This window comes from Meleagris gallopavo, chromosome 8 (genome assembly GCF_905368555.1).
Source record: "Meleagris gallopavo chromosome 8, MGAL_WU_HG_1.1, whole genome shotgun sequence".
Lineage (NCBI taxonomy): Eukaryota > Metazoa > Chordata > Aves > Galliformes > Phasianidae > Meleagris > Meleagris gallopavo.
Genome location: NC_139411.1, coordinates 33971341 through 33997085, shown reverse-complemented (window position 1 = coordinate 33997085; position 25745 = coordinate 33971341). Strand labels below are relative to the sequence as shown.

The window sequence follows — 25745 nt, the reverse complement described above, 5'->3', positions numbered from 1 at the left end:
GTGGATGTTTCCCTAGGGTAGCTAAATAGAATTTCATTGATTTCATTGCAAATTTTGCTCTGTTTACTGCATCCAGAGTGGGCTGGGTGCATTCCTACAAACAAGGTGGGGGTTCTGGCTGCCCCCCGGGACAGCTGCTGCTGGCACACACTGAGCCCCGCTGACACCAGCACACACAGTGTGGGCGAGAGCTGCTGGGATGCTGCAGGTCAGGCACTCAGCCTGTGGAGCTGAGGGAGCAAATGGGGGGACAAAGATGGAACCGCATTTCTACTTTCTGTGTTACTGACTTTGGAATTCCAGAGGTAATTTATAACTCGAATCCTCCCAGAAATAAGGGTTGGAAGATTTTTCTCTGAAATACAAAAGATTGGTTCATGCAGAAATAATTGCTCTGATATGACATAGAGAAAGTTCAAGTTCCAAAGGTTTGTTGCTGCATAATTTATTGTATTCTTCCAGAATTACATCCTATTAAACTACAAGATTGAGATTTTATGCTGGAATTGGTTTATATAATAAGGAGAAATATTTCATATGGAAATAAATCAGGAAAGTTTTACAGAATGTGAATGTGTTAATGAAGCACTCAGAGTGGCTGAGCTGTGTCCCCTGCCCTGTGGCTCACACTGTTGTCCTTATTGCTCTGTGCTGGCCGCAGGGATGGGGACCTTCAGCTGGGTGCCCTGCAGGCAAGCAGGATGGTGTTTGGCATGGGATGCTGCTGGTTGGATTCTCACATCCTTATCCTCCAGTTCCTAGTTCCATAGAGTCGTTCAGATAGGAAAGGAGCTCTGAGATCATCAAGCCCAGCCATCCACCTGGCACTACAAGGCCACAGCTAAGCCTGTCCCTGAGTGCTGTGTCCACACTTCTCCTCTATTCCTGCAGGGATGGGAGCTTCACTGCTGCCATGGGCAGCCCATTCCAGGGCCTGAGCACTTTTCTGAGGGAGGGAAGGGATTCATTCTGGCTTCCAAGCTAAACCTCCCCACGTGCAAATTGTTGTCTCACATCCAGGAATTGGACTCAACTACCCTTATGGGTCCCTTCCAACTTGGGATCATGTATGATTCTATGATCCTGTCCCTTCATGTAGCTCTAGCTCTTATCTCAGACATAACAGTAGATATCTTGTGCGAATAAAGGTGACTTTTTCTTAATCCTTGCATCTTCCAGCTGATTTGTGACACAGTGAGAGAATCAGTGGGGAATCATCAGATGTTGCAGAGCCTTCCCTGCAGTGCCTGGTGCAGGGAACCTTGGCTAGGAGGGTCCACGTTGTAAGGAGAAATAGAGGAACAGTCTGATCAACCCATACTGACTTGTCTTTCATTCTGAGGGTTGTGGAACCAGTGGTACTGGAATGGTTGTTGTGCAGTTCGACACATCCTAGGAACACACAGGAACCACTGCTGGAAAACCACAGCATGCCTTGTGCTGCTGTGATCTATTGGTTACATCTAATTTGTGCTCTGCTACAGAGTGAGGAGCAGTGCCCTGATTGTGCCCTTTATAGGAGGGAATTAAGGGGAAGTAATCTCTAAAAAGTCTATAGCAGGGAGCTCAGGTGCATCTGTAACTGATTCTAACACATCAGTATTACTGAATATATTATTCTATGGATCAGTAATTAATTAAAATGTTGACCACGTGCTGTTCAGGTCTGGCTTTGTAAGGGACAATGGCAGAACTAATGGATGCTTGCTGTGCTGCCCGACATGGGGTGGTGGCACCAGGAGAAGTATGACAGCTGGGGACATGGGGACCCAGGCATCAAGCAGTGTGCTGTCCCTGTGTCCTGGGGGAGTTGTCTCATACTGGCTTCTGCTGGTTCTGATTGAGTACAGAAGAGGAAAAAGCCTTTGAACATAAAGGAACGATAAGTGAGCAGAAAAGCCCGGTTTTGCTTCACACACAGCTTATTTTCATGGTAAATCTAGGGGATGATATAGCCCAGTGGGCTTTGTGAATGGCTCCAAACAAGCATCCTGGCCCCATTCCTCTTTAACAAGTGAGCAGTTTGACTTTCTGTGTGATGTTCCACAAATACTCTGGCAGGTGCATGCTGTTTACTGTGGGCTAAGAGAGTTTTGCAGGGTGGATGGTGGTGGGATGTTTTTTGGCATTAGCACGTTGTTTGCTTTCCAGAGGGATGCATTCATTGGATTACTTGGTTTCAGGAGGCTGGAATCGCTTTGAAAAGAATAAAGGTGTCTGTGCTGCTGTTGTAGGACAGATACTGAGCACCACGTGCATTCCCTCTGTGAACACGCAGTGCTGGCCACGTGTACACACGAGGTAAGATGAGGCGATCAGGCAAGGCCAGCGCTGCCACTGGTGCTGGTTGTGAAGGGAGGAACACAAGCATGGTTTAGCATGGACAGGTAGGTGAGTTGGTGCCTGGCGAGGCCACGAAGCTCCTACCACCACTGCTGCACAGCTGTGATTACTGAAATAGGTTCAGTGAGTTAATTAATGGAAGTAGGACTAGGGAATCTAATTTCACACTTGATGTATGTAGCTGTTCAGAAGCCCTCTTGAAATGCTGTTTAAAAGCTCTGTTGCTAAGCATACTGAGATTTGCCCCACAGCTAGAATTTCAGGGTGTCTTTGGTGATGCACATTTGTGCCCATGGAGCCCTGGAGCTGCCAGAGGAGTGGAGTGGGGTTTGGGAGCTCCATCCTTGTGACTGTGAGTGGGAAGTCGATCCCTCATGGCTCAAGAGTTGGATGTCTTCTGATTTCCATTGTTTGTCTTGAGAATAGGGTATAGAAAACTCTAGCTAAGATTGGTATTTTCCAGCTGTCTGAAGTTGGGCTCCAATGCTGAGCTGAGTGTCTGCAGCATCATGCTTGTCCAGGGTCTGTCAGGCAGCTGGGCAGAAGCACAGCAGCTCCAGTAGAGGCTTGGGGATCTGTGCTGCTTCCTTTTCTAAACGTGGGGCTGAAGAGTTGTGATGTTCAATGCTCTTGATGATTTTATTATTAAATACATCACTTTTAATGCTATTATCACAGAATGCCAGCATTGCAGGAGTTGAAAGGGACCTCTGGAGATGCCCCTGTTAAAGCAGGTTCCCTACAATAAGTTGTGTGACAAAGTGTCCAGGTGGGTTTTGAATTGCTCCAGAGAAGGAGAATCCATCACCTCTGTGAGCAGCCCGTGCCAGTGCTCTGTTATGCTGATGGCACAGAAGTTCTTTCTCACTGCAGTCAGAAAGCTCATCCAGAGCTGGGAGGTGTCCGTGCCCAGCCCTGCTGATGCCAGGTGCCGTGGTTCCAGGTGGGCTCAGCCATAGCCTGGGGATGGGTGCTGGCAGTGGGGCAGAGCTGCTCCCCCAAGGCAAGGAGGGAGGGAACCAAAAGCCCTCTGCAATACCTCGGAGAACTCTTAAATCAGGAAACCTCTGTGATCCTGAATGTGGCAGCAAGACTTTGAAAAGCAATTAGCGTTTTAACAGCCTGCAATTAACAGCTTCTGAATGATGAATGTGGGTGGGCAGCAGCAGAACTCCTGCAGAAACAATGCCTGAGCCCTCCTGCTAACCTGTCCTTGGGTTTCTGTTTGTTTTTTAACCTAGATGCTGTTTACAAGCGTGGACAATACAGCACACTTTATATGTGGGTATATATAGATATACATAAGACTAAACAGGGGCAATTTAGTTGTAAATGTTTAAGTTTTACGACTACTTTTGACTTCTCTTTGCAGTCACTTTGATTTGATTTCTTTCTCTGTTCATCCGCTGGAAATTAAAAGCAACAAAAGTAGATTGCTAAAAGGAGGCAAAACAGCAAAAAGGATAGAAGAGGTCTTTCCCTATCGCTGTTCATTGGCTGAGGATGCGCGCTGACATTTCATGCTTTTGCTGCAGATTTACTGAAGTATTTGCTGAGCTTCTGTCTGTCCGTAGAATTATAGAATCTTTAAGGCAGGAAAAGACGTCTAAGATCGTCAGGTTTGACTGTCAGCCCATCCCCTGCACGGCTCTGGGGCAGGAGCTCTGCCTGCAGTGGGAGCTGAGACACAGCCACGGTGCCTTCCTAGGAGGGAAACATCAGTTCGGAGTTTGGGTAAAGGAAAATGGAAAATTTAGAGAAAGGCCTTTGGACTTGCTGCGTGGTGGGTTGGGTATAACCAGGGAGAACTCATGGTGCCCAAGGGTGGGCAGCCCCTGTCCGTGGAGGTGTTCAGAACCACAGGGATGTGGCACTGAGGGATGTGAGCTGTGGGCACGGTGGGGTCTCAGAGAGCTTTTCCAGCCTTAATAACTCTGTGATTCCTGCATTCTCCTTCGGTGATGTTTTCATAGGTTTTATGCTGACAGATTTTTTCTGAAGGGAGAAGTCATGGCAGCATGTTATGGGCTGCAGTGTTGGTCATCCTGTAAGGCAGGCTGGTGGGAATTCCAGCTGGAGGACAGCAGCTGAAGGTCTCATCCCAAAAGTAAAACGGCTGATTTTCCTCTCCTTTTCCTAAACTGGTATCTTACACTTGTGACATACATTTGATATCAAAACAGATCCTTTTGGAGGAAATATTTTTTGGGATAGCTTTTAGTAGGAGAGAAGTAATGTAAAATAATGCCAGTCTAATGCAAATTGTAATCTAATACTTGCAGCTATGCTGTCTTGATGATTTGTATCTTGTAAATATCTGCTTGCACGAAATGAGATGAAATCGTATTTTCTCTTCTTCTCTAGAAATCAATTGTCCTCTTCAGATCACAGAGAATGAAAATTATACATTATAGAGTAGCTCCGTAATCTGCAGTCGAGCAGTGCAGCCTGAGCATGTTCTGTGGGTATAAGGACAGCTGCTGTGTTTCAGAAGAAAAGATGAGTGTGGATTGGTTTGGATGGCCATGGTACAGCCCTGAGCCCGCAGCACAGCCATAGCTCCTTTGCTTTTTTTTTTGGAAGCTCTTGAGATAATTTAAACCCCAAGTTTAAAGCAAGACAGTAATGAAGATGCAGGAGGAGAGCATTATGTGATTTTGACTGGGCTCTGTGGAAGTAATTGCCACATTATCAGCATTTGGCTCTGCTCCAAAATACATCACACTTAATTATCTGAAACTGATAGTGACACGCAGCTTGCCAGCGTTCTGACATGATAATTTATTTTTGATTTTATCTTTAAGGGAACAAGCGATAATTGCCCCAAAAAATGAAAATCACGAAGCCACTTTTTTTTTACATTTAATTTCTCTGAGTTTCTCTTAGCACCTCTTTTTTCTATTTTGTGCATCGCTTTTTTATGAAAACAAAGCGCCGTTGAGATTCAGTTTAAGGCAGTGTTTCTCTGACAACGAAAACACAACTGGAAGTATAGAGGAGCTCTGAGGATTTTCCTCCAAGCAACCGCAGCAGCAGCACAGTTTTGGCTGTCCCTTGAGTCACTGTAAGCATTCAGCCCTAAATGGCACAGCTTGCCTGCTGCAGCTCAGTGGTGCCTAGGGCACATAGCAGCCCTGCTGGCCTGAACCTGGGTGTGCTTACTGCTGGCAGACCCTGTGGCTGCTTGGGTTGACATAGCATTTTGGGGTGTCCTTTGTGAGTGTAGCAGAGATACATAGACATGGCTTAAAGCAGTGATGGAGCATCTGGTGGGAAGGCAGGGCCAGCCCAGGGGAGCTCAGGTACATGCAGTGCAGCTGAGTGACTGGATGGATGGAGCCAGGATTCACCCCTTCCAGACCTCATTTAAGGGCTGGCAGTGGAGGTGAGGGTATTCTACTGGTGATCCCTGCCTTCAGATCACTTATTTTATCTCAGTTACAACTTAATCTTTAGGAGAAAAAAAAAAAAAGGAAAAGAAAAAAGAAAAAAGAGAATCCTGGCTTGCGATTCACATCGTGGGATTCCCCAAGTGCTTCCATAGCATCTGTGAATAATTTTGATGCCCAGACACAAAGAAGTGTTTGTTCTTCTTCCAGTCCCAGGGTGGCCAAGCAGCTCCCAGGCAGATGGGGGGAGGCAGGGATGCTGTGCTCCATTCCTCTGAATTCAGTGGTGCACCAGGAGCTGTCCTCCTACTACAGCTTGTGTGTATGTCACAGATGTGTTCTTGTGTCCTGTTTGCCTTCTGCCACGTGCAGTGTAAGGGAGATCAAAGTGGAGATTAATGGTTGGAAACAAATGGCTGGAATGACTCCTTCACATAAGTTTTCTCTTAGCCCTATGAGGTCACATCTGGTTGCCTTTCCCACATTGTTTTGCATCACAATTTGAATCCAGGAAAGAAATTAATTCTCTGGGTACATTTTGCTGGACTCGTAATTCATAGGAGTGCTTCCTACACAGTTCCACTTCAGCAGAGGCTTCCCAGAGCCTGTTGGAAGTCACTCTTGCATCCTGAAGCTGCTCCTCTTCCAGCAGCTATGGGCAAAATGAGATCCGTGCTGCAGAACTCCTGCAGGAACCCAGCCCTGGGAGCCAGCTGCAGTGGCTGCCTGTGGAAGGAAGCGAGCTAATGGAGTGGGCTGAGATTCAGATAGCTCCCTGGGTAGTTCATGGAGAGCATCTTAACTGATCCTAATGACTGCAAATTACAGAATTCTGTGATTTTGGGATAAGCATTGAGTGCAATTAAAACTATTGAAGTATTACAACGCTTACTTTGTTTACTTGTTTCTATATAGTAGTGCTTTGCACTGGCGCAACCACCATACAAAGGTGGCTGCTCATCTTGGAAGCACAGCATGCTGGCCATTGTGGCTCCTCATCTGTCTAGGATCAAATCTGAGCTCCAAAATCATCTATCCTTGCTTCTAGTACTTGTTTAAGTTGAAAACATGGAAGCCGGTTAAGATCCTTCTGGCTTTGTGTAGCAGTATTTTCCATGATTGACAGAGGACTCTTCAAGCTTCTGAAATTATTTCTGTTTTTCCAGCAGCCAGAGTCAACCTGTTCTGCTCTTTCTGGGAGTCAGGAGCTCCCTCAGGCAGCTGTTACCATGGATGTCTTTGGGGCAAGGAGCATCTCTTTTTTTCCTAATCCTTCTGAGGCACTTCTACGGGAAATTCTTTCTGGTACCACAGAAGGTGCCCACACAAAGTGTTTTGTTGCTGATTCTTGTCTTCCAGTAAATGTTGGTGTAGTGGTGAGTTCAGTTTGAGGAGAGCAACAGCTGCTCAGTAGCTGGGAAGCCAGCACGTTTCTACAGGTGTTGCAAATGGGTTGATGGATTCCAGAAAAACGAACAATTCTCTGTATTACAGGTACTGGTGTTCCCAGGGTCCCTGCTGCAAGCAGCCACAAGGCAAAATGGGTTCTGTATCACAGCAGGTTGGCTGGTGCAGGCTTGGATGCAGCGTGCTCATCCTAAGGTTGTGTGGATACAGAACTACAACACACATTTTTGGGTTTGTAAATTAAGAGTGGTTTTGTAGTGAGGATCTCCTTGCAGTCACTTGGAGCTGTGCAGCTGTCAGTCTGCAGCACTTCTGGCTGGTTTTTTATGTGCAAGAATTGCTTGTTGGTTTTGTTTTCCCTTAGTTTGATGTTACACTCCATGATATGTCCTGTCTGACAGGACAAGGGGAAATGGTTTTAAGGTGAAGGAGGGAAGATTGAGGTTGGATGTCAGGGGGAAGTTCTTTCCTGTGAGAGCGGTGAGGTGCTGGAACAGCTGCCCAGAGAGGCTGTGGATGCCCCGTCCATCCCTGGAGGTGTTCAAAGCCAGGTTGGATGGGGCCCTGGGCAGCCTGGGCTGCTATGAAATGTGGAGGTTGGTGGCCCTGCGTGTGGCAGGGGGTTGGAGCTTCATGAGGTCCCTTCCAACCCGGGCCATTCTATCATTCTGTAAGAATGGGTGCTTCCTGGTTTGCTGTGCACAGGTTAGTGTCTGCACCAAGAAATCTGGAGCCCTTTGGGTTTCACTGCACTGAATTCATCTGCTCTGTGATGTTACGAGACTTCAGGGTTGTTATCAATGACAAATGAGGAATTGATGACAAGTTCAAGAGGATTTAAGGGTGATGTGTTTGCATCCCATAAGAATTGCTTTCTGTCTGTACTTTCTGCAAGAAGAAATGGCAGGTAGGTCTGCCTCTATGAGCAAAGCTCTTTTGAGCATTTTAGATTCAATATTAGAATTCTGTATTTAATGTGTATGTCCTGGTTTGGGCAGTTCTAGGTTTGGGTAGTTGGTTTCTTTCGTGCAGGAGAGGAATTATACTGACTGGTATCAAAAGGGCAGAGCTCATGTGCCATCAGCACCACAACGTGGGCCCCGTGGAAGCTCTCAGGCAAAGCCTTCCCTGTGCACAGCCTGAGCGCTGAATATTTAATGCTCTTTGTTAATGCATTCTCTCATTACGTTTCAATTTGGATGTAAAAAAGAACCATTGCAGCTCATATTTGACTTAGAAATAAACATATCGTGGAGTACCTGCCGGGCTTGTTATTAACTCTGGGATTTTCAGTGTTGCATCAGTGACTTGAAAGTCAACAAAATTGTGCTGTTAATGGATTTTCTACTCTTCATTGATGGGAACGCTTTTGAAAATCACATTCTTGGGCTCAGTATCACTGAAATATTTTGTCATCTCAAAAAAACCAAAGGTGATACAGTTGTTTTCTGCTCCTGAACTATTAGGATGAAGGAAATTCCTTCTCAGAAGGAAAGCAGGCTGCCCAGGGGGTGGGGGAGTCCCTGTCCCTGGAGGGGACATCCGGGGGGATGTGGCACTGGGGGATGTGGGCCGGGGGCACGGTGGGGTGTGCTGATGCTGGGGATCTCAGAGGGCTTTTCCAACCTTAATGATTCTATGATTCTGTTTTAAGTAGGAGTAAACGTTCAGGATCTTGTCCTTTTTCCGAGGCTGTCTGTGTGATTCCATTGCCTCCACTGACAATGCAAACTTTTCAGTAACAACACCAACATTTTAGTCTGGGTTTTAGCAGCAAGGGCATGGCGATTTTCATTTCTCATGAGTTCCTGGTCCTGCAGTGCAGGAGGTACAGGGCTTATCCTGCACAGCGTGGCTGTGGGGTGCAGCCCTCGATGCCTGAGGAGGAGGAGGTTGAGGAGGAGGAGGAAGGCTCCTGGCAGGACAGCAGTCCCAGTGTGTGTCTGGCTGTTGGCTGGCAGGCACTGACTCTCTTAGCAGCTCGGACTGCAGCAAGGAAGAGCTGCAGTGGCGGCGCTCTGGCTTCCATCATGGATTCCTGGTTTTGTTTAGGGAATGAGCCACTGGATGGTTATAAAGCTACCAGAATTGGTTGCATTTTTGTGCCCTGGAGATACCAGCCTGGCTGCAAAGTGGCTGAGCAGTGGGACCCTGTTCTTTCTTTCTCAGTCGGTTCTATTTGCTGCTGCTGAGCGGTGTGAAGGTTAGCTCCATCCTCTGAGCTCTGGAAGCAGGATGCTGCCTGCATGCCTTGGGATGCTCCGGCTGTGGTTCTGGGCCTGGGCAGCAACAGTCACCTTCCTCCCTTTAGTGCTGCTCAGGGGGCTCCTTCTGTCTCAGGCAGCTCCGGTCTGCTTTGAATAATTGCTTTGCCTCTCTCTTATTGGCATGATTTATTGAGGACATGCCTGCTGTCATTTCATCCTAGTCAAAATAAATGCCCTTATTATCTTTGTTTTCTCTTAGCAACAGAATGCAGTGAATACAGGCAGAGGTTTCTAACTGAAAAAGAACACAAGGGATGATCCTTTCTCTGTGTTCTGGTGAGGAGACATCCCAGAGGAGCACTGCCCAGGAGCATGCAGCGTCCCCAAGCAGCACACTGTGACACACAGGGTACAGCTGATGGGAAGATCCTGCTGCTCCCAGCTCTGAGGTACCCTGCTCCTGAAACAAGCATGCCCCAATAATAGAGCTGACTTTTAGGAACTCCTGTCGATATCACCTGAGTTTACCCTCCCATAGGCTGGGAACTGCACTGGGATGTGCATGTGACTGCATGCTGGTTCCTGTGCCACCATCGTGGTGCTTTGAGACTGACTCCATTTGTGAAGCAGAGGTACGGTGCATGAATTCTGGTAACACCATTCCTGTGGGTGCTTCAAGGAGTACACGGTTTGTAAAGTATGATTGCATTTAGGAAGTTTAACAGAAGAGGAACCTGTGAAGCTGGAGGAATGGCATTTGTGTAATTGAAAGTTGCTTCTCCTGTTTGCCTGGTGCTGCCCAACTTGACGTGTCCCCTGGTGCATGTATGGGGACAGCATTCTCTGCTGGGGGACAAGCACAGCTGGGAATTTCCCATTCAATTCTTGGGCAGTGCCAGCAGTGATGGACAATGACAGGCCAGGTGTGCTTGGTAACTGGGCTGTCCATTACGGCTGTCCTAAGTTGGGCCAGCACAGCTATAACCATTCCCAGTAGGACCAGCCCAGCTATAAGCAGCCCCAGTCAGGCCAGCTCCCCATGTTGTGAGCTGACCAAGGAGCAGGAGCTGCTTTGCCTGCAAGCCTGCAAGCAGTAGAAGGATTAACCACCTGTCTGTCCACTGCAGGGATCCCATCAGCATCACTGCCTGCATTCTGCAGAAATTAGGGGAGGAAAGCAGTTTTTGTTTGGGGATGAGCCATTTTCCTCCTTAGCCACCACAGGATGATGCCTTATTCTGCTTGCTCTGTCCCTGCTGTCCTGTTTTGGATCTCTCAGTGAGAAACTTCCAGTGATTGTTTCTTTAAGCTCTTCCCTCCTTCATTCATAACTTTTTCTCTTCCTTCTCCACCCCTCCGCAGCTGGAGATGCACTGGGGCCACTCTCTTTGGGTACTCGGATACCCAGGCTGCTCTCACCTGCCTTAGTCCTCCTCTGTCCTTGCAATGTCATCACAGTTACACTGAGATATAGACTGCTTAGCTTTTTAAATGGCAGTAAAGTGCATTTGCACTGAAATAATTTTTAAAATGGAGAGGTGTTTCCAAACACAGAACTTAAGGGTCAATGCTCCTTGGCTTTAAGGGCATCCAGAAACGTGTCAGGTTCTTTGTGGCTGGTATTTGGGTATTATTCCAGCCCAGGTTATGTGGAGTTCATATTGAAAGCTTATATTGCATTATGACGTTCAGTGAAATCCACCGAGTCTATTTGTATTCCAAATCCATCTATTGCAAAGACTGCTTTTTCATGAGCACAAAGTACTGGAAAGCATAAATATTTATTTCTTAAAGTTTATGATTGCCTTAAATCATTCGAGCTTATTTAGCAAGCATAAGTTATAATTGAAGTAAGCCATTGAGCCTGATCTGCATGTATTAGAAATATCTATATGTATGTGTGTATGTATCTCTGTACATACTTGAGTCAAATACGGATGGAAGCTCTGAGCTAATTGCTTCCATCACATTGAAAGACGCACCGATAATTTTATTTTTCCTCCAGGTGATCATAAATCACTGCAAAGAGACAGTTAAAACTGTACAGAGCGGAGTCATGCTTCAACGTGCGGTGTGTTTTTGATGGATAAAAGCTGAGCTAATACGCAGTGCTGTATGTCCATCTATAGGCAGACAGCTCAGCACATCGTGACGTTATTCCAGGTTTATGTGTGGAATTGCAGGCTGCCATACATTTGCATACATTAAGGGATGCTTCTGCTCATGGGCTCCTTAGGAGTGGCCGACTTCAAAGTGCTCCCATGGCCTTTGTGCTACAAGGAGCACAGCGAGCGTCACGCCGTCCTGCTTCTCTCCTGGAAGGGATTTATTTGTCCCACATTCTTATCTCTGTCTCGAGTCCCGCTGGCTCCTTGCCATCTGTCCCTCTGGCTGCAACCGTGCCAACAGCTGGTGGAGCTGCCAGCGTGCTCCTGTCAGTCCAGCAACTGCTGCCTGTGGGGTGCGAATGGCACACTGGCCATCCTGGCTCTGGCAGGGTTGTAAGAAGCCCATACAAACGCTCAGTGTCTGCTTACGTCTGTAGATTTTCATGCCTGGGCAACCAGAATACAACCTGGGGGTGGATGTGCTGCAGTGCTGCTCCGGCTGCACGTCCTCCTGGCTGTGTGTGGATGGAGATGTGCAGCACAAACACTGTCTGCAGAATGCTCACTTTGAGGGGGAGTTTCACTCTTCCAGAATCTGGATCCTGCATCCCCAAAGCCCGAAGGTCACATGGAATTACCTATTGTGCTCTCAGTGAAGTGATGACCAAGAGTACAGTTTTGAGGAATAAAAAGTGTATCAAAGTATCCATTGCTATAATAGAATCAAATGTTATATTCAGGAAAGCAATCGGTGTTTTTTATGTTAGTAAGAACTGGGCTCAATCTGCTTTGACAGCTGGGAGCTGGGAAACAAAAATCAGTGAAGAAATGGGCAGAGTACAAGAAGAGAAAAATGAACGTTCCAGAAATGATCCCGAATCCTGCAGAATGCAGAGAAGTTTGGATGAGACTTTGATGGCATAAGAGTATGCAGTGAAATGGAAAGGCAGTACATTTTGCAGCCTGCATCACACCTGGGAAATACGGTGTTACTGTCAGACTGCCTTAAACTAGGGATGTGTCTCTTCTGTTGGTTGGACTTGATGATTTTAAGGTCTTTTCCAACCTAAGCAATTCTATGATTCTGTCAACTCAGCCTTGAAATGGTGCTTGTGAGCAGGAGATGGAGACTGCTAATATGGAGCACCTGAATTTGTGTCTGAGTTGAGATGGTGGGATTTTAATTCTGGAAAAATACATGCTGTCTGAATGCACTGTTAATGGGAAATTAATGCTCCAGATTTGACCTCAAATTTGGCACTAGCCACAAATTCTCAAGGTTTAAGTAGTGCAGTTTAATTAGCATCAATTTAGCAGCAGATCTGGGTTGCTAATTTATCATGAATAAGGCATTTGAGCAGTTCAGTGATTTTCTGTTTTGTGAATCGTCTTTGAGAAGGCTGTGATTCACTGGGATCAAGCTGGTATTTGAAATTATTGGCAAAATATTTCCCATGGATGGGATGGGACACAGGTGGATTGTGGTGAGTAATAATGGGAAATGGATGTGTGCTATTTAGTCTTAATTAAGAAAACTGATCTTGCTGTGTGTGTCTTTTCTGAAGGCACTAAAATGTCCTCGTACATCTGGTTTTGAGGATCACATTTGTGTTAATGTACGATGTCTGCTTATTTGTTGAAAGCCAATGGATGTGGCGGTCGGGCTGCAGCACTCACTTGTACAAACACAGACCTGGTCCTTCCAACCATCCCAAGGGTGTGGGGCAGAGAGTTCACAGGAGGTTGGACAATCCTTTTGAGAAATAAGGCTGACAGAAGTGCATTGTTTGATGGTGTTTGTGTCTTCTGGAAAGAAAACATGATTTCACTGTGGTTTGAATGCAGGTTCAGCCTCGAGAGTGGATGCTCGCCTGAGTCCTTTGATGCCAGCACAAGTCACCAGGGTGACCGCTGTGGCTGCACCAGCTGTGACAATCATGGCAACCAACTTGGTGGAGCAGACACTAACAGGTGTGTATGTGCTTCTGTAGACTGGTTATATCACTGAGACATACGCTGTGTGTCTGTACTGCTGATCAAACCCTGCTTTCCACTCTGCACAGAAACAGGGAACACTCACAAAATGGGATCTGATTTTGGCATTTGGTGTAGCTAGCTGTGAGAGCTTTCATTGTTGACTCTGTCTGGCACTTGGCAGCAGTTTGGCATCTGGTGACACAAAAGGCCATTTCTGCACTGTCCTTGGGCTTTCTGTTTCCCATGCCAGTGGCATTCACAAGTCTGTGGTGATAAAGTGGTTTCTTTTGGATAGGTGCTCCATGAAGCTCCTTGGCTGATGTCTCCGAGGATGCTGCATGCTGTGCTGTGTGATAAAACTGTGTTGTTCATTCTCACGTCAGTGTGTGCGTGTTGCAAAAGGGAGCAAGCACTGTTCCCAAAAATTGGGAGAAGTCTTGTGGCCTTGCTTGGATTCATGTATACTCCTTGCAAGTCAGGATCAAAGAATTCAGGTTTTGATAGAAAATTGGGAGCATCTTTCCTAGCAAGACGAAATTCTGCAGTACTGCTGTGAATGACATTTATGGTGAAGACAGAAGCTCTGGTGGGGGACTGGGGAGTCAGGGTGAGACTGTATTTGGGTTGGACAGATTGTCCCCTGCACGGGGGGGCTGCAGCTATTGGCAGAGGTGACAGCAAGATCCCCGCAGGTGTGCTTGCAAGGTGAGTGCATTGTGAGCCGCATTTCATGGCGCATGCTGGGTACCGTAGGGAATTATGGGCTGTCAGCTCTGGTGTCACTTCTCTGGCCCTTTGTGCCCATAGGGCACAAGGTAGATGTTTCAGAAAAACCCGCTTTGGGGTCAGCTGTGTCAGGCAAGTGTGTAGTGTGCACCCAAGGCAGGGCTGCCCACTGCCAGGTCTTCTGGTGGAGTTTGCCTTGCTGAGCATTCCAGCTCTGAGAATTTCCAAAAACGTTGTTACACAGACATAAATCTGAAGGAAAGTTCGTTTTTCTTTTGACATGCTTCGTTCTAAAGTTTCTCTTTGGCGTAGTTTGCTTTTGCAAAACACCTGCTGCTTTTATCACCAGTGTAGTTACAAAGACCTGTTTGTTCTCCCCAGAGCCTCTGAGGTGCTGTAGACTTATTTTGTTGTTGGGAGCAACAGAAGAAATATTAGAACTGTATAAAAAATGCACAGATGGAAAGACAAAGACCGTAGAATCATAGAATGGCCTGGGTTGAAGAGGACCACAATGATCATCTAGTTTCAACCCCCTGCTATGTGCAGGGTCGCCAACCAGCAGACCATGCTGCCCAGAAAAGATCTGTGCTAGAATCACGCTGTTCTGCCCTTTGTTGCTTGTGGGAGCTGAAATTGTGGCTTGTAATGTATTTCATGTCAAATGTATCTGCTATCGCCCCTTTGGTGGACTTGCACAAGCCCTCCTGACCCTGTCCATCCTGCTGGATGAGGACTACATTGTATGAAGCCTTTGATATCTAAACGACTTCTGGTGAGAGGGCCAATAGAAAATCTAGGGGTGACACTGCTGAGAGCTTTCACAGAATCATAGAGTGCTTTGGGTTGGAAGAGACCTCTAAGATCATCGAGTTCCAACCCCCTCCTGCAGGCAGGGACACCTCCTGCAGACCTGGTTGCTCACAGCCCATCCAGTGGTTTGGAAGAGCAATCACTCTATTTTTCCTTGTATACAAGTAATGTAAATAGGGTGAAAAATTTATTTTTGTTTCTGGCTTTCCCTTGAAAATGGAAAACACATTCATCTTCCTCTGATATTCATCTTTGATTTCCTGCTGACTACACTGAGAGAAGAACAGCAATTTCACTTGAGTTTTTTCTGTAACATTTCTCAGGAGATTACTCCCTTCTGCAGGATGCTATGAGCTGTCGTTATTTCCAGTGGAAAAACAATCAAAGAAAGAATGACAATTAAGAGGAATTGGCAGTAATGCAGGTGATTTCAGGTGTCAGGCCCCAGTTACCCTAGGAAAGGAAGCTGGTGGGGCAGGGGAGCTGGTGGGGTATGAGAGCTGGGTTTGGGCAGCCTGGTGAGCATCAGCTCCATGCAATCAATTTGTAAACCCAGGAGCTGAGCACTTCATTGTGTTCGTGGCATCCTGAGCCACCGTGCTGTGCTTGCAGTGCCTGTGGCAGGAACAATAAGCCAACAAATGTCTTTTGCAGGACATTCCAGCCGTGCTTCCATTCTGCAGTATAGATAAGTCTTTTTCTGCTTTGCTTCTAAAGACAAAAGCTGTGTGTTCAGGGACACTTAGCGCAGTTGTATTCTGCTCATGATAGCACAAAAAATTCTTCCTTCCTCAAGACAAAATTAAATTTTTTTTGGGATGTCTGGGGCAGAGGTAATAAACAGAGTCTACAACAGTCCTGGCTTTCAGTAACCATTTATTTTGTGATGGAAGCTGGAAAAATCTAATGCCAAGTACAAATCATATTTGTTTCCTGTTGTGGTTTAATCCGGAGGGGCTCAGCACTGCACAGTCATTCGCTCCATCCAGTGTGATGGGGAGAATTGAAAAAATCAAAGTAGAGCTCATGGGCTGAAATAAAACTGTTTAGTAAGATAGAAAAAAGGATGACTGTTATGACTGTATAGGAGGAGGATAAGTGAAGTCAACTCTTTGAAAGGGTAGATAACAGCAGGACAAGGGGAAATGGTCTTGAAGGAGGGAAGATTCAGGTTGGATGTCAGGGGGAAGTTCTTTCCTATGAGAGTGGTGAGGTGCTGGAACAGCTGCCCAGAGAGGCTGTGGATGCCCCGTCCATCCCTGGAGGTGTTCAAGGCCAGGTTGATGGTCCCTGGGCAGCCTGGGCTGCTATGAAATGTGGAGGTTGGTGGCTCTGCATGTGGTGGGGGGGTTGGAGATTCATGATCCTTGAGGTCACTTCCAACCCAAGTCGTTCTATCATTCTATGATATATTTATGAATATATGTAACAAGTGATGCACAAGCAATTGCTCACCACCTTCAACCGATGCCCAGTGAGCTCCCAGAAGAGTGTGAGATGAACTCCCAGCCCTTCAGAACTCCTTCTGCTCCATGTCCTGTGATATGGAGTATTCCTTTGATCAGTTTCAGTCATCTGCCCTTGTTCTGTTTGCTTCCTGGGCCCTTGGCTGGGATGGCCTGGGCTGTACAGCACTGCTCAGCTGCAGCGATCCACATCAGGTTGTTAGCAGCATCTTTTTTCTCTTAGAACCAGAACTGAGCATCGAACCAGGCACTCTGAAGAAAACATATCCATCCCAAGCAAACAAGCAAGCAAGCCCAGGTAGATGCAGGCTGCACAGAAGCACACACATGCAGTCCCAGAGCTGAGGGGTATGCATGCAGTGTGGTGCCTGGAGCTGCTGCATGGACAGTGTGGGACAGGAGCACGGAGCAGTCTATGCTGGGGGGTTGGGTGGCATGCCGTGTGCTTTGCTTGTTTGCTGGGGAAGTGCTGGATATGGCAGTAGGTCTCCTCTAAAATCTGTTGTTAAAATAGTGGCAAATGTCACCTCTAGGAGCGTGTAGGCTGTTTATCTGAGGAGCCAGGAGAGATGCTTGTCTGGGACCTTTGCACCAGGCACGGAGCCCATTTTGGTGCAGCAGACAAAGAATCTGCTGTCATCATACTACCGCTTCTGTTCAAAATCTTCAGGAAAATAACAGAGTGAATAGGAAGAGATTGCTGTAGAGGCAACAAGCTACTCAAGGAGAGACATTCTAAGGAGGGAGGGAAGCACAGTGGAGTTTGACAGATCACAATGGAATGTGTCAAAGCAGATGCAGACACTTCTCAGAGGGTGAAATAAGATGTGCAGGAGCAGACCAGGAGATGCCCATTGCACTGAATGGTTGTGGTGGGTTGAAGGTGGGACCCCCATCTGTGGGAATGGGGCACAGACGTGTGCATGTCTGCAGCAGGGACAGCCCAGGGTAGCCTGGGGGCTAACCTACAGCATAGACACTTTAAGTCTGTCAAGACAGGAAGTATTCATTGCAATAATGAAACAATAGAAGTGTGCACTTGAAGTAAACCCAATTCTTTGCAATATTTAGAGTCAACATTTTAAACCTATTTAAACTGCCATTGAGAGTAACAGAGGTCTGGCCTCTAAAACCCTTAGCAGAGCAAAGCTTAATTCTGTCTTTGTCTGTATCTTCTCATGGAGTGAATCAGCCTGCTCTGATTCTGCATTTAATAACATGTTTATCATCATACACCTCCATCTGCGGCAATATACGTAGGATAATTTTGCTACTTCACCTCTACTTTTCATTCTGTGAATTATTCATGTCCTCTACCTGCCGTGGAGTCTCAGAGAAATCCCTTTCATCAGGTTTCCTGACGCAGGCACGGCACGAGCGCAGCGCTGGTAATTGTACTGCTAAGTTTAGGGGCAAAACCGCTGTGTGATTATGTTGGAAGGACGTCACATGGCTTAACTGTCTGCCTGCAGTGCATTTCATGCACGTAAGTTAAGGAGAAACAAAAACGTTGATTAATGAGAAAAGAGTAACCCTGAGCAACGATGTGCACCAGCTGCCAATGGAGGGTGATGCTGCAGTTGCCAGCGGGCCTTTCCAGCGTGTCTGGAGAAGCAACACTCATCTTTCTGTCCAGCCCCATCCCAGGGAGTGCTCCCAGAGCCTGGAGTGTGCCTGGAGGCTCAGAGCTGACTGGGGAGACATAGCCTTGCAACTTCAGTCTCTCGACATAGTAATTTTGGAAAACCATCTCAGTATTTGCTGTGGATATAAAAAGAATTGACTCCCAATGTGCGCAGTGACTTAGCGACTTCTCCCCATTTTTCCTTTTTTAGGTTTTTCTAAATTTCCATTTTATTTCATATAAATTCACAATGTTGGGAAAGTCCATGTCTTGTGTGAATGCTTAATGAACGTTGCTGTAGAACAGAGGTGTGCTGTGCTGACCATGCTGTTTCAAGCAGAGATGCTGCACCCACATCCCTCCGTGAGGTCACTGCTCAGAGGATGTGAGAGCTTTTCAAAGGAGAAGAAAGGAGAGGTTGCCTCGGGCACTGCCAGCACAGAGCATCTCTGCAGGGAAGCCGTGTAAGGCCCAGGGAGTGAGAGCAGCTGCACAACTTCAGCTCAGTCAGCTCGGCTGCCCTTGGGCTCTGTGCAGCAGATAACCTGCAGCTGCAGTCAGCAGAGTGATAGCAGCAGCAGAAGCAGTAGGGCTACCCCTATGCTACCTGCCTTTGCACCAAGCCAGCACTGAGTTGTTGGTGTTTCAGGTTCTGCCAAATTTCATGCGATAGAATCATAGGATGGCCTGGGCTGGAAAGGACCACAATGATCAACTGGTTTCAACCACCCTGCTATGTGCAGGGCCACCAACCAGCAGACCAGGCTGTCTAGAGCCACATCCAGCCTGCATGTAGTTTCCTTAAATCTATCAGTTGGCATTAATATGTTTTTATTATTGTATGTAAGTTAACAAATGATGCCAGCTTGGTAAATGTGTTCTCTTATTCCTCATGTGTGCATACACTGTGTGTGGGTGAATGAAAGTTCTTGGCTCCCTCTTAGTCAGAATGGTAATGAAGACCATAAAGGCACTGAAACGGCTTTTCTTTCTAGGATTAGAGAAGGAGATAGGCAGAGGCAGAGCTGCAAGTGGGGTTAATGTGACTTCCATGCTGTAAGAAAGATAAGCCCGAGTCTCTTAAGCATCATCTGAGTGTGTTGCTGCATGTTCAGTTGCTTCTTCTTTGCACAACAGCAGTGGGGCTTTGCACTGTCAGGGCAGCGCTTTGCTGCTGTGTCACCAGGAGGTGCTGAGCCCTCCAGAGCTCTTTCCTGGAGATTATTGCTGCAGATGGCCTCCAGCAGAGCTGCCCCAGTGGCTGCACAGCCCACATCAGCAGTGGGAAAACACAGCTCAGGGTAAGGCAGTGAAGTACTTTGGTGATGTGAGGAAGCAGCACATCTGTCCTCTGCTGTGTTTTGGAGCACGGGAATGAATCAGCGGAGTGGAATTTGAACCAGGTGTGTAGATGTGCCTCTCCTTCACAGAGTGAGGAATGGGAGAAATATCCTTGCTTCTTAGGTGTCCTTCTGCACCATTTCTTCCCTCGCACAGCTTTTCTGATGGGAGTTTTGCCGTGGCTTGTGCCACTGCTTGCCACTGTTGGCAAACACATTGCCCTGTGGTTGTCTTTGCCAGCAGGACCCTGGGTGTTCTCTTGGCTGAAGATGCAGTGCTGCTGGGATGTGCCTGGCTGTCGTGACTGTCCGGGCTGGATGCTGTGACCGTGGGGAGCTTGGGAGGAAGGCACACAGCTTGCAAGGGGCTGACACTGGGTGTTGCTTGGCTGCAGCACGGGCTGAGCTTGGCCCATAGTGGAGTCCCTGCAACAGATGTCTGGTGAAGAGGGATACATTTAGAGATTCTCTTGATACTTATTAGCTGCTCCCTTCTCCTCGCTCCTTTAATTTGGCAATGAGTTGATGTGATTTGTAAATTCTCTTCTTCACCACCTATAAAAATTGAGTAATTTGTCTCTTGAGAAAAATGACATCAATTTACATTTTTATTACTGTGATATATTCAGTGGTGAATCAGAGTCAGACCCTTGACAGGTTCAGCCTTTTCCATGGTGCTGTGGCTGCGTCTGTTTTGTTGTCTGAATAATTTTCAAATTAATAGAATAGCGTTTTAGGTGGGAATTGACTATGTAAGGTGCAGTCCTGGAAAAACACCACTTGCAAGTAGTTTCTCTGAACCCAAATTTTATTTCGGTGACTGGAAAAAACCTGGCTTCCAGGTGGAGAAGCGGAAGGACAAGAAAAGGAAATAAGCAAATAGAAGAGAGATTATTTTTTTGAATGGTTTCTTACTGTAAAAGCCACTTTTTCCTGATTGTTTGGGCTGCCTGATACCTGCTGCCTTTTGCCTTTCCTTCTGTTCATTATGGCCTCTCTGTTCTCCAGACACAGTCATTTCATAGTGGAAGCACTTTTAGCATTTAGCATTTCAGATGCGGACAACTGCTTTGTAAAGGGGAAGAACTTGTTCTTACAACTGCTTCCAATTAAAAAGCAATTAAGAGCTCATGTGCAATTAAGAGCTTCTGTGGCAATTGCTACGGAATCGAAGCCAGCACACGGCAGCGCCTCCGGCTTGCAGGCTCTGCTGGATGTGTCCCTGTGTTAGCCTTCCTGGAGACAGCAGGGCTGACCCTCGGGAAAGATGTTCTACTGCTCATTTGTGTCTGTCCTGCATCCATCCTGTGTCCATCCTGCATCTGTCCTGCACCCATCCTATGTCCATCCTGCATCCACCCATCCTGTATTTGTCCTGTGTCAGGGGTGCACGTGAATGACACAGTGTCCCCATTCCCCTCTCCGTGACCTCCCCTTCTCCTCCCACATTGCTCCATTTTCCCAGTCCCGAGCACGGCCCGACCTTCTCTTGGGTTTGTCTGCACGAATGCCTATCTCAGGCAGCACTGATAGTGCAAGTGCAGTTAGTGTATGGGAGGTGCAAGTGGTTGTGCAAAGAGCGTATTTTGAGAGTGCCTCATTATGATCCTTTTTAAGGAAATCATTGAGCCTGGTTTGGACTTTTAACCTCACATGCTGCTGTCCCCACCACCAGTCTTCTTGCTCTGTCTAGCAACCAGGCGATAACTTAGCGAAGAGAGAGGAAAATCCATTTCCAAAGCTTTTGAAGAATGCAGCTGGGGCCTGCAAGGCAGCTGGTGGTTCTGTCAAACACGGTCTTAAAAAAGCAGGTTTTGTGTTGGGAAAAAAAAACATGCTCTGTGTGGGCAGAGCTCTCTTTGAAGGACAAGTGCCACTGAAACAAGGTGTGAGCACCATGCTCCTCATCAGATGTGTGGTGCTGGGTTTGGGAGCTGGGCCTGGACGTTCAGCTGGGAGCAGCCCCAACCTTCCTGTATGTAACTAATGGGCAATGCTTCCCCTTGCAGATAAAGGCAGAGAACGCAGCAGAACCTCCTGCCCCCCTGCCCTGATCCTTCACACCGACAGGAGGAGCGCCTCTGTGGAGAGGGATGGCGACAAGGTCTGCTGTGCGTTCCCTTCTTCCCTTAATTCTTCCCTTAAAAACCACTGCACGATATGGAACGGCACAAATCAGAGCAGTACGAAGGACTGCTCTGTGACCAGGAGCTTGGTTTAGTTGTGCTGTGGAGCTCTGTCAGCCAGGAGCACTACAGGGCTGCCTGCAGTGGGCACCCAGCTCTCTCAGGAGCTCTATCCCGAGGAGGAGGTGAGGATGGAGGACTGCCCAATCCTCCTTTGCTTTTCACATTTCTGCCACGCTGCTGTCCATAGGTTCTGCAGGTGTTCCCTGCTGTTCTCCCCACATCTGCAGCTGTGTTGACACTGGGGCACATCCTCAGTGCTTCAAGCAGCAAAGTACTTTCCAAAGCAGGACATCTGGACGTGCTCTTTATTATTTTTTAATTAAGTACATCCTTGTCACTTCTTGATAATGTACTGAGCTGGATGGATTCCTTCCTCCCACGCCTCCTCCTCATGGCTTGTTCTCATAAGTTGCACCAGTAAATAGCTGTGCTGGAGCCATTGAAACACTTGCAGGCTGTACTTGTCAGCTGTGCCACTCCAACAGCTTGCTTGGTGCCTGTGTCACAGGACAGGGGCGGTGCTGCATCCACGTGTGGGACTCACCTCTGCACAGGGGTTTGTTAGCATTTTGTCTTTGCAAAAGAAAAGTACACACAAGCAAGCAGTGAGTGATGCTCACTGGCATGGATAAAAGCTGCTTTTTCATTTGTGCTCCTGAAAATGGGGCAACAAGTTGATTACATCCAGTTTGTCCTGACTGTTTCCAGAGCACTTGGCTGTTCATAAAGCTGCTGGTCATATAATGGCCGTGTAGGTAATCCACTTCAAGTTTAAGGAAACAATTTGTAAAACAATAACAGTCTTATGCGTCGGCTTTATTTGTTGACTAATCTCTGTCTCTCTTTCAAGGATCATTCTTTTAAACTAGTAAATGAGGATGACAGTACTTCAAATGGCAACAAGCCTGTGGCATCCACTCCAGTGCCAGGATCTCCATGGTAAGCAAATGCAATTAAAGCTAATAAAAGTCATTCATCATTGCTGTTTCTCTCGCCAAACGTGCATTAGTGGTCTCTATGTGGGGAAAATACACTACCCTGGATGTTAAGCAGCAGTGCTGTATTCCTTTTCCACTGTAGCTTTCCCTCATTAATCATGTACTTAGCAAAAATGAGAGGACGTTGTGTGACTGCCTCCCTGGGATCCACGAGGTAAGTGCAATGTGCTGCTGCCAGGAGCACAGCTCAGCCAGGATCGGCTTCTGGCCGAACGTGCCTGATGTTTTTTCTTTCTGATTGCCTGGGTGCTTCACTGCTGGTGTTCTGCAGCACGGCGCTGTGCTCAGCCAGGCTCTTTAGGGCTCAGGTTCTGCTGGAGCTCTCATGTATTGAGGATCCAGCGTGGACGACTCTTGGATGTATCAAAGGAGAAGTGCAAGACCTGTAAGAAATGTTCGTGCTTTTTAGGGCCAGACCTTCTTCACCTCTTGCTTATTTGGTTGCAATAGTAGTCTCTCAGCCTTGCAGGACTGGTGTTGCTTTCAGGTTGCATCTGAAAATCTGTGGAAGGTTGTGTCTCATGCTATAGGTTTCCTGACCACATTCCCATTCACTGACTTATGTTGATAACTGAAGCTCTCGTGGCTTTTAAATAGTTAGAAATTGCTTTTCATTTTTGGTCCTGGATGGCTGACAAGAAGGATTTTTCATCTACTGTACCCATATGCTGCAGAGTAATCAGTTTATTCTCATTGACTGATGTCTGTGGGATCTTTGGCCAAAGCACTCCATGTAGATGCCAGCCATTATTTCTTGTTATTATTCCATGCCATTTCACAGCTTGATGCTATGAATACAGTGTGATGTCATATCTAATCTTGGCATCAAAAATAGGATTTACATTAATAATTTCTCTTTCTGGTAGCTGCTCATACAGGAAATAGTGCAGGGGAACCATTTGAGACTGGGTGGCAGTTTCACCTCTACTGCAGCAGTGGCTGCTGGGCAGCTCATGGGCACCACTCTCAGATCCTAAACCTGTGATGCTGAAATCTCTGAGGAGAAATCTTAGGAGTCTACAGAGGACTATTTGGTGACCCAGAGAGTATTTATGTGAAAGATAAGGCACTGAAACCTCATCCTTGGGACCAGAAGGAAATGGCATAGTCCTCACGCCAACAATTATCCTCTATTCTGAGGTGAGAGTCTCATCTACCAGTGGCATGATGAAACATGGAGCATACCTACTGGGTGTTAAATCAGAATTTACTTTTTCTTTTGGTTGTCTTGTAGTTTAAAAGAAGATATGCAACACAGTTTCAACAAATCCTGCATTTACTTCAACCACTCTCTGCCTGTAGGTTGGCTCCATGCTTCTGTGAGCCCCATGGTTGTTGTGACATCTCCAAGTGTATGTTGGGCTGTCATGCTGAAACAGGAGCAAGAGATCGGAGTGGGGCCGGAGACTGTGCCACTTAAAACAAACCAAAAGGTGATTTTTCAGCTGTTAGGTGCTGCCAGCCCCTCTGAGCCTTGTAGGGCATTCAGCGTTTGTTCAAGAATTCACAGAACTGAACATTTGATCCTTCTATCCTTACCCAGAAAAGCAAAATAGGAGAAAAAGAGCCATTCAGGAGTAGCTAGATCATACTTTTAGTGGCAGAAACAGTTCAAGAACATTACCAAGCCTTTCTACCTTATGAAAGAAAATAAATGTTTATGTAATCATCTTGTTCCCTTTCTCATGCTTAAACCACAGTTTCTATAAGGGAAAAATGAGTGCAGCAATCTCTGCATTTCCAGTTTATGATCTGTGACTGAAACAAAATATCATGTGTCCCCTATGGATAATTGAAACTGTCATTGTACCACGGAGGAATAGGTGATATGTTACGTGGGGAAAGGGACATTAATTTTAAATTAAATGTCAAGTGATATTAGTCACAGAAGAGGCAAAAAGGGGCCACAAGGGAGCCCAGAGTTTCTCACCGGGGGTGGCTGCACAAGGACCTGGTGATACACGGTGGTTAATGGGCACTGTTGGTGTCCGTGCCAGTGGTCAGAGGAGCACTGAGCACAGCAGCCTATCAGCAGAGGCAAAACACACATTTTTCCAATTGATTGACTGCTGCCAATCTCAAGTGAGATAATATCTTTGGCCACTCCATGTATGTGGGGTAGCACTGCTGCTCCCCAACAGGGTGCTGGATTCGAGCTTCCCAGGGTTTACGTATGGCTGATTCCCCCTGCAGTACTAATTCTGCAGCACGTCTGCTTGTTCATAATGGGAATTACGGTGAGGGGCATTTCAAAGCAGGCATTTACTCCTGTATGGGATTGGGCCTGTGCCCTGACCGTAGTTCTGATATTTAATAAAAGGGCAACAACAGCCTGCTTACATTAATCAGCTGAATCTGTCCTCTTCACCTAAATGCCAAGGGCTTTTTCCCTTCCCTCTGGGACGACTGTGGTATTTATGGGAGTGCAGAGCCTTGATTTGGAAATGTTCCTTTACAACTCCCTCTTGCTATTTCATGCAGAAGAGACTTGGGGCCAATGGTACAGTTACAATTCTTGACCTGACTGTCAGTGTTCCTGGTAGAGCAGAGGTTTCTGTAGCTCTGAGACACAAAGTAGTGTATATATACCTCATTATTGCCCTCTAAAGTATGAGAGGTTTGAGGGGCTGCTTTTTGATCCAGCATGTTTGTGTATTAAAATAAACAGAAGGTTAATAAAATATTTGTCACCTGTGTTGCTGAATTCAAGCCTAAGCTCATGTGTGCTGTAAATACAAGTGAGGTCCTCAGCTGAGCTGGTACAGCTGGTTCTGTGCTCAGATATGGCGTAGGTGCTTCATAGTGCTGTGTGTAGAGCTGGGGGCACGCACGGCACTGAGCTGCTCATGAGTTGTGCACAGCTGCCGTCCCCTGCAGGCTGTCTTACATGAGTTCTTTGAGTTTGATTTCGTGTATTGCCAAGGTGAGTGGTCACGTCTTACTTGTGGTAAATGGGAAACACTGGGTCACCCACTTTTAGTGCTTTGCAGTGATGAACCGGTTTTCATATTTGTAGTCTTCTATCCAGACCAGATTTTTTTTAAACCACTTCTGCTCCCTTCTCTTTATAACAATCGACCATCAAAGCTTCTGCTAACGAGATTCGGCCTTTCCAAATGTTCATGTATCAGAGACAGCATTTTCCCTCATAGAATCAA

General features: G+C 46.8%; 1 protein-coding gene across 2 annotated transcripts in view; it reads left to right on the top strand.

The window, feature by feature from the left end:
* The window catches only part of TCERG1L (transcription elongation regulator 1 like), a 63935-nt gene that overhangs the window by 19253 nt on the left and 18937 nt on the right, over nucleotides 1-25745 (top strand). For both annotated transcript variants that reach the window (XM_085229445.1, XM_085229444.1), the window contains exons 5-7: nucleotides 13300-13425; nucleotides 21410-21504; nucleotides 22440-22528. In XM_085229445.1, the coding sequence (XP_085085571.1) occupies nucleotides 13300-13425; nucleotides 21410-21504; nucleotides 22440-22528 (310 nt within the window). The remainder of the gene's footprint in view (nucleotides 1-13299; nucleotides 13426-21409; nucleotides 21505-22439; nucleotides 22529-25745) is intronic.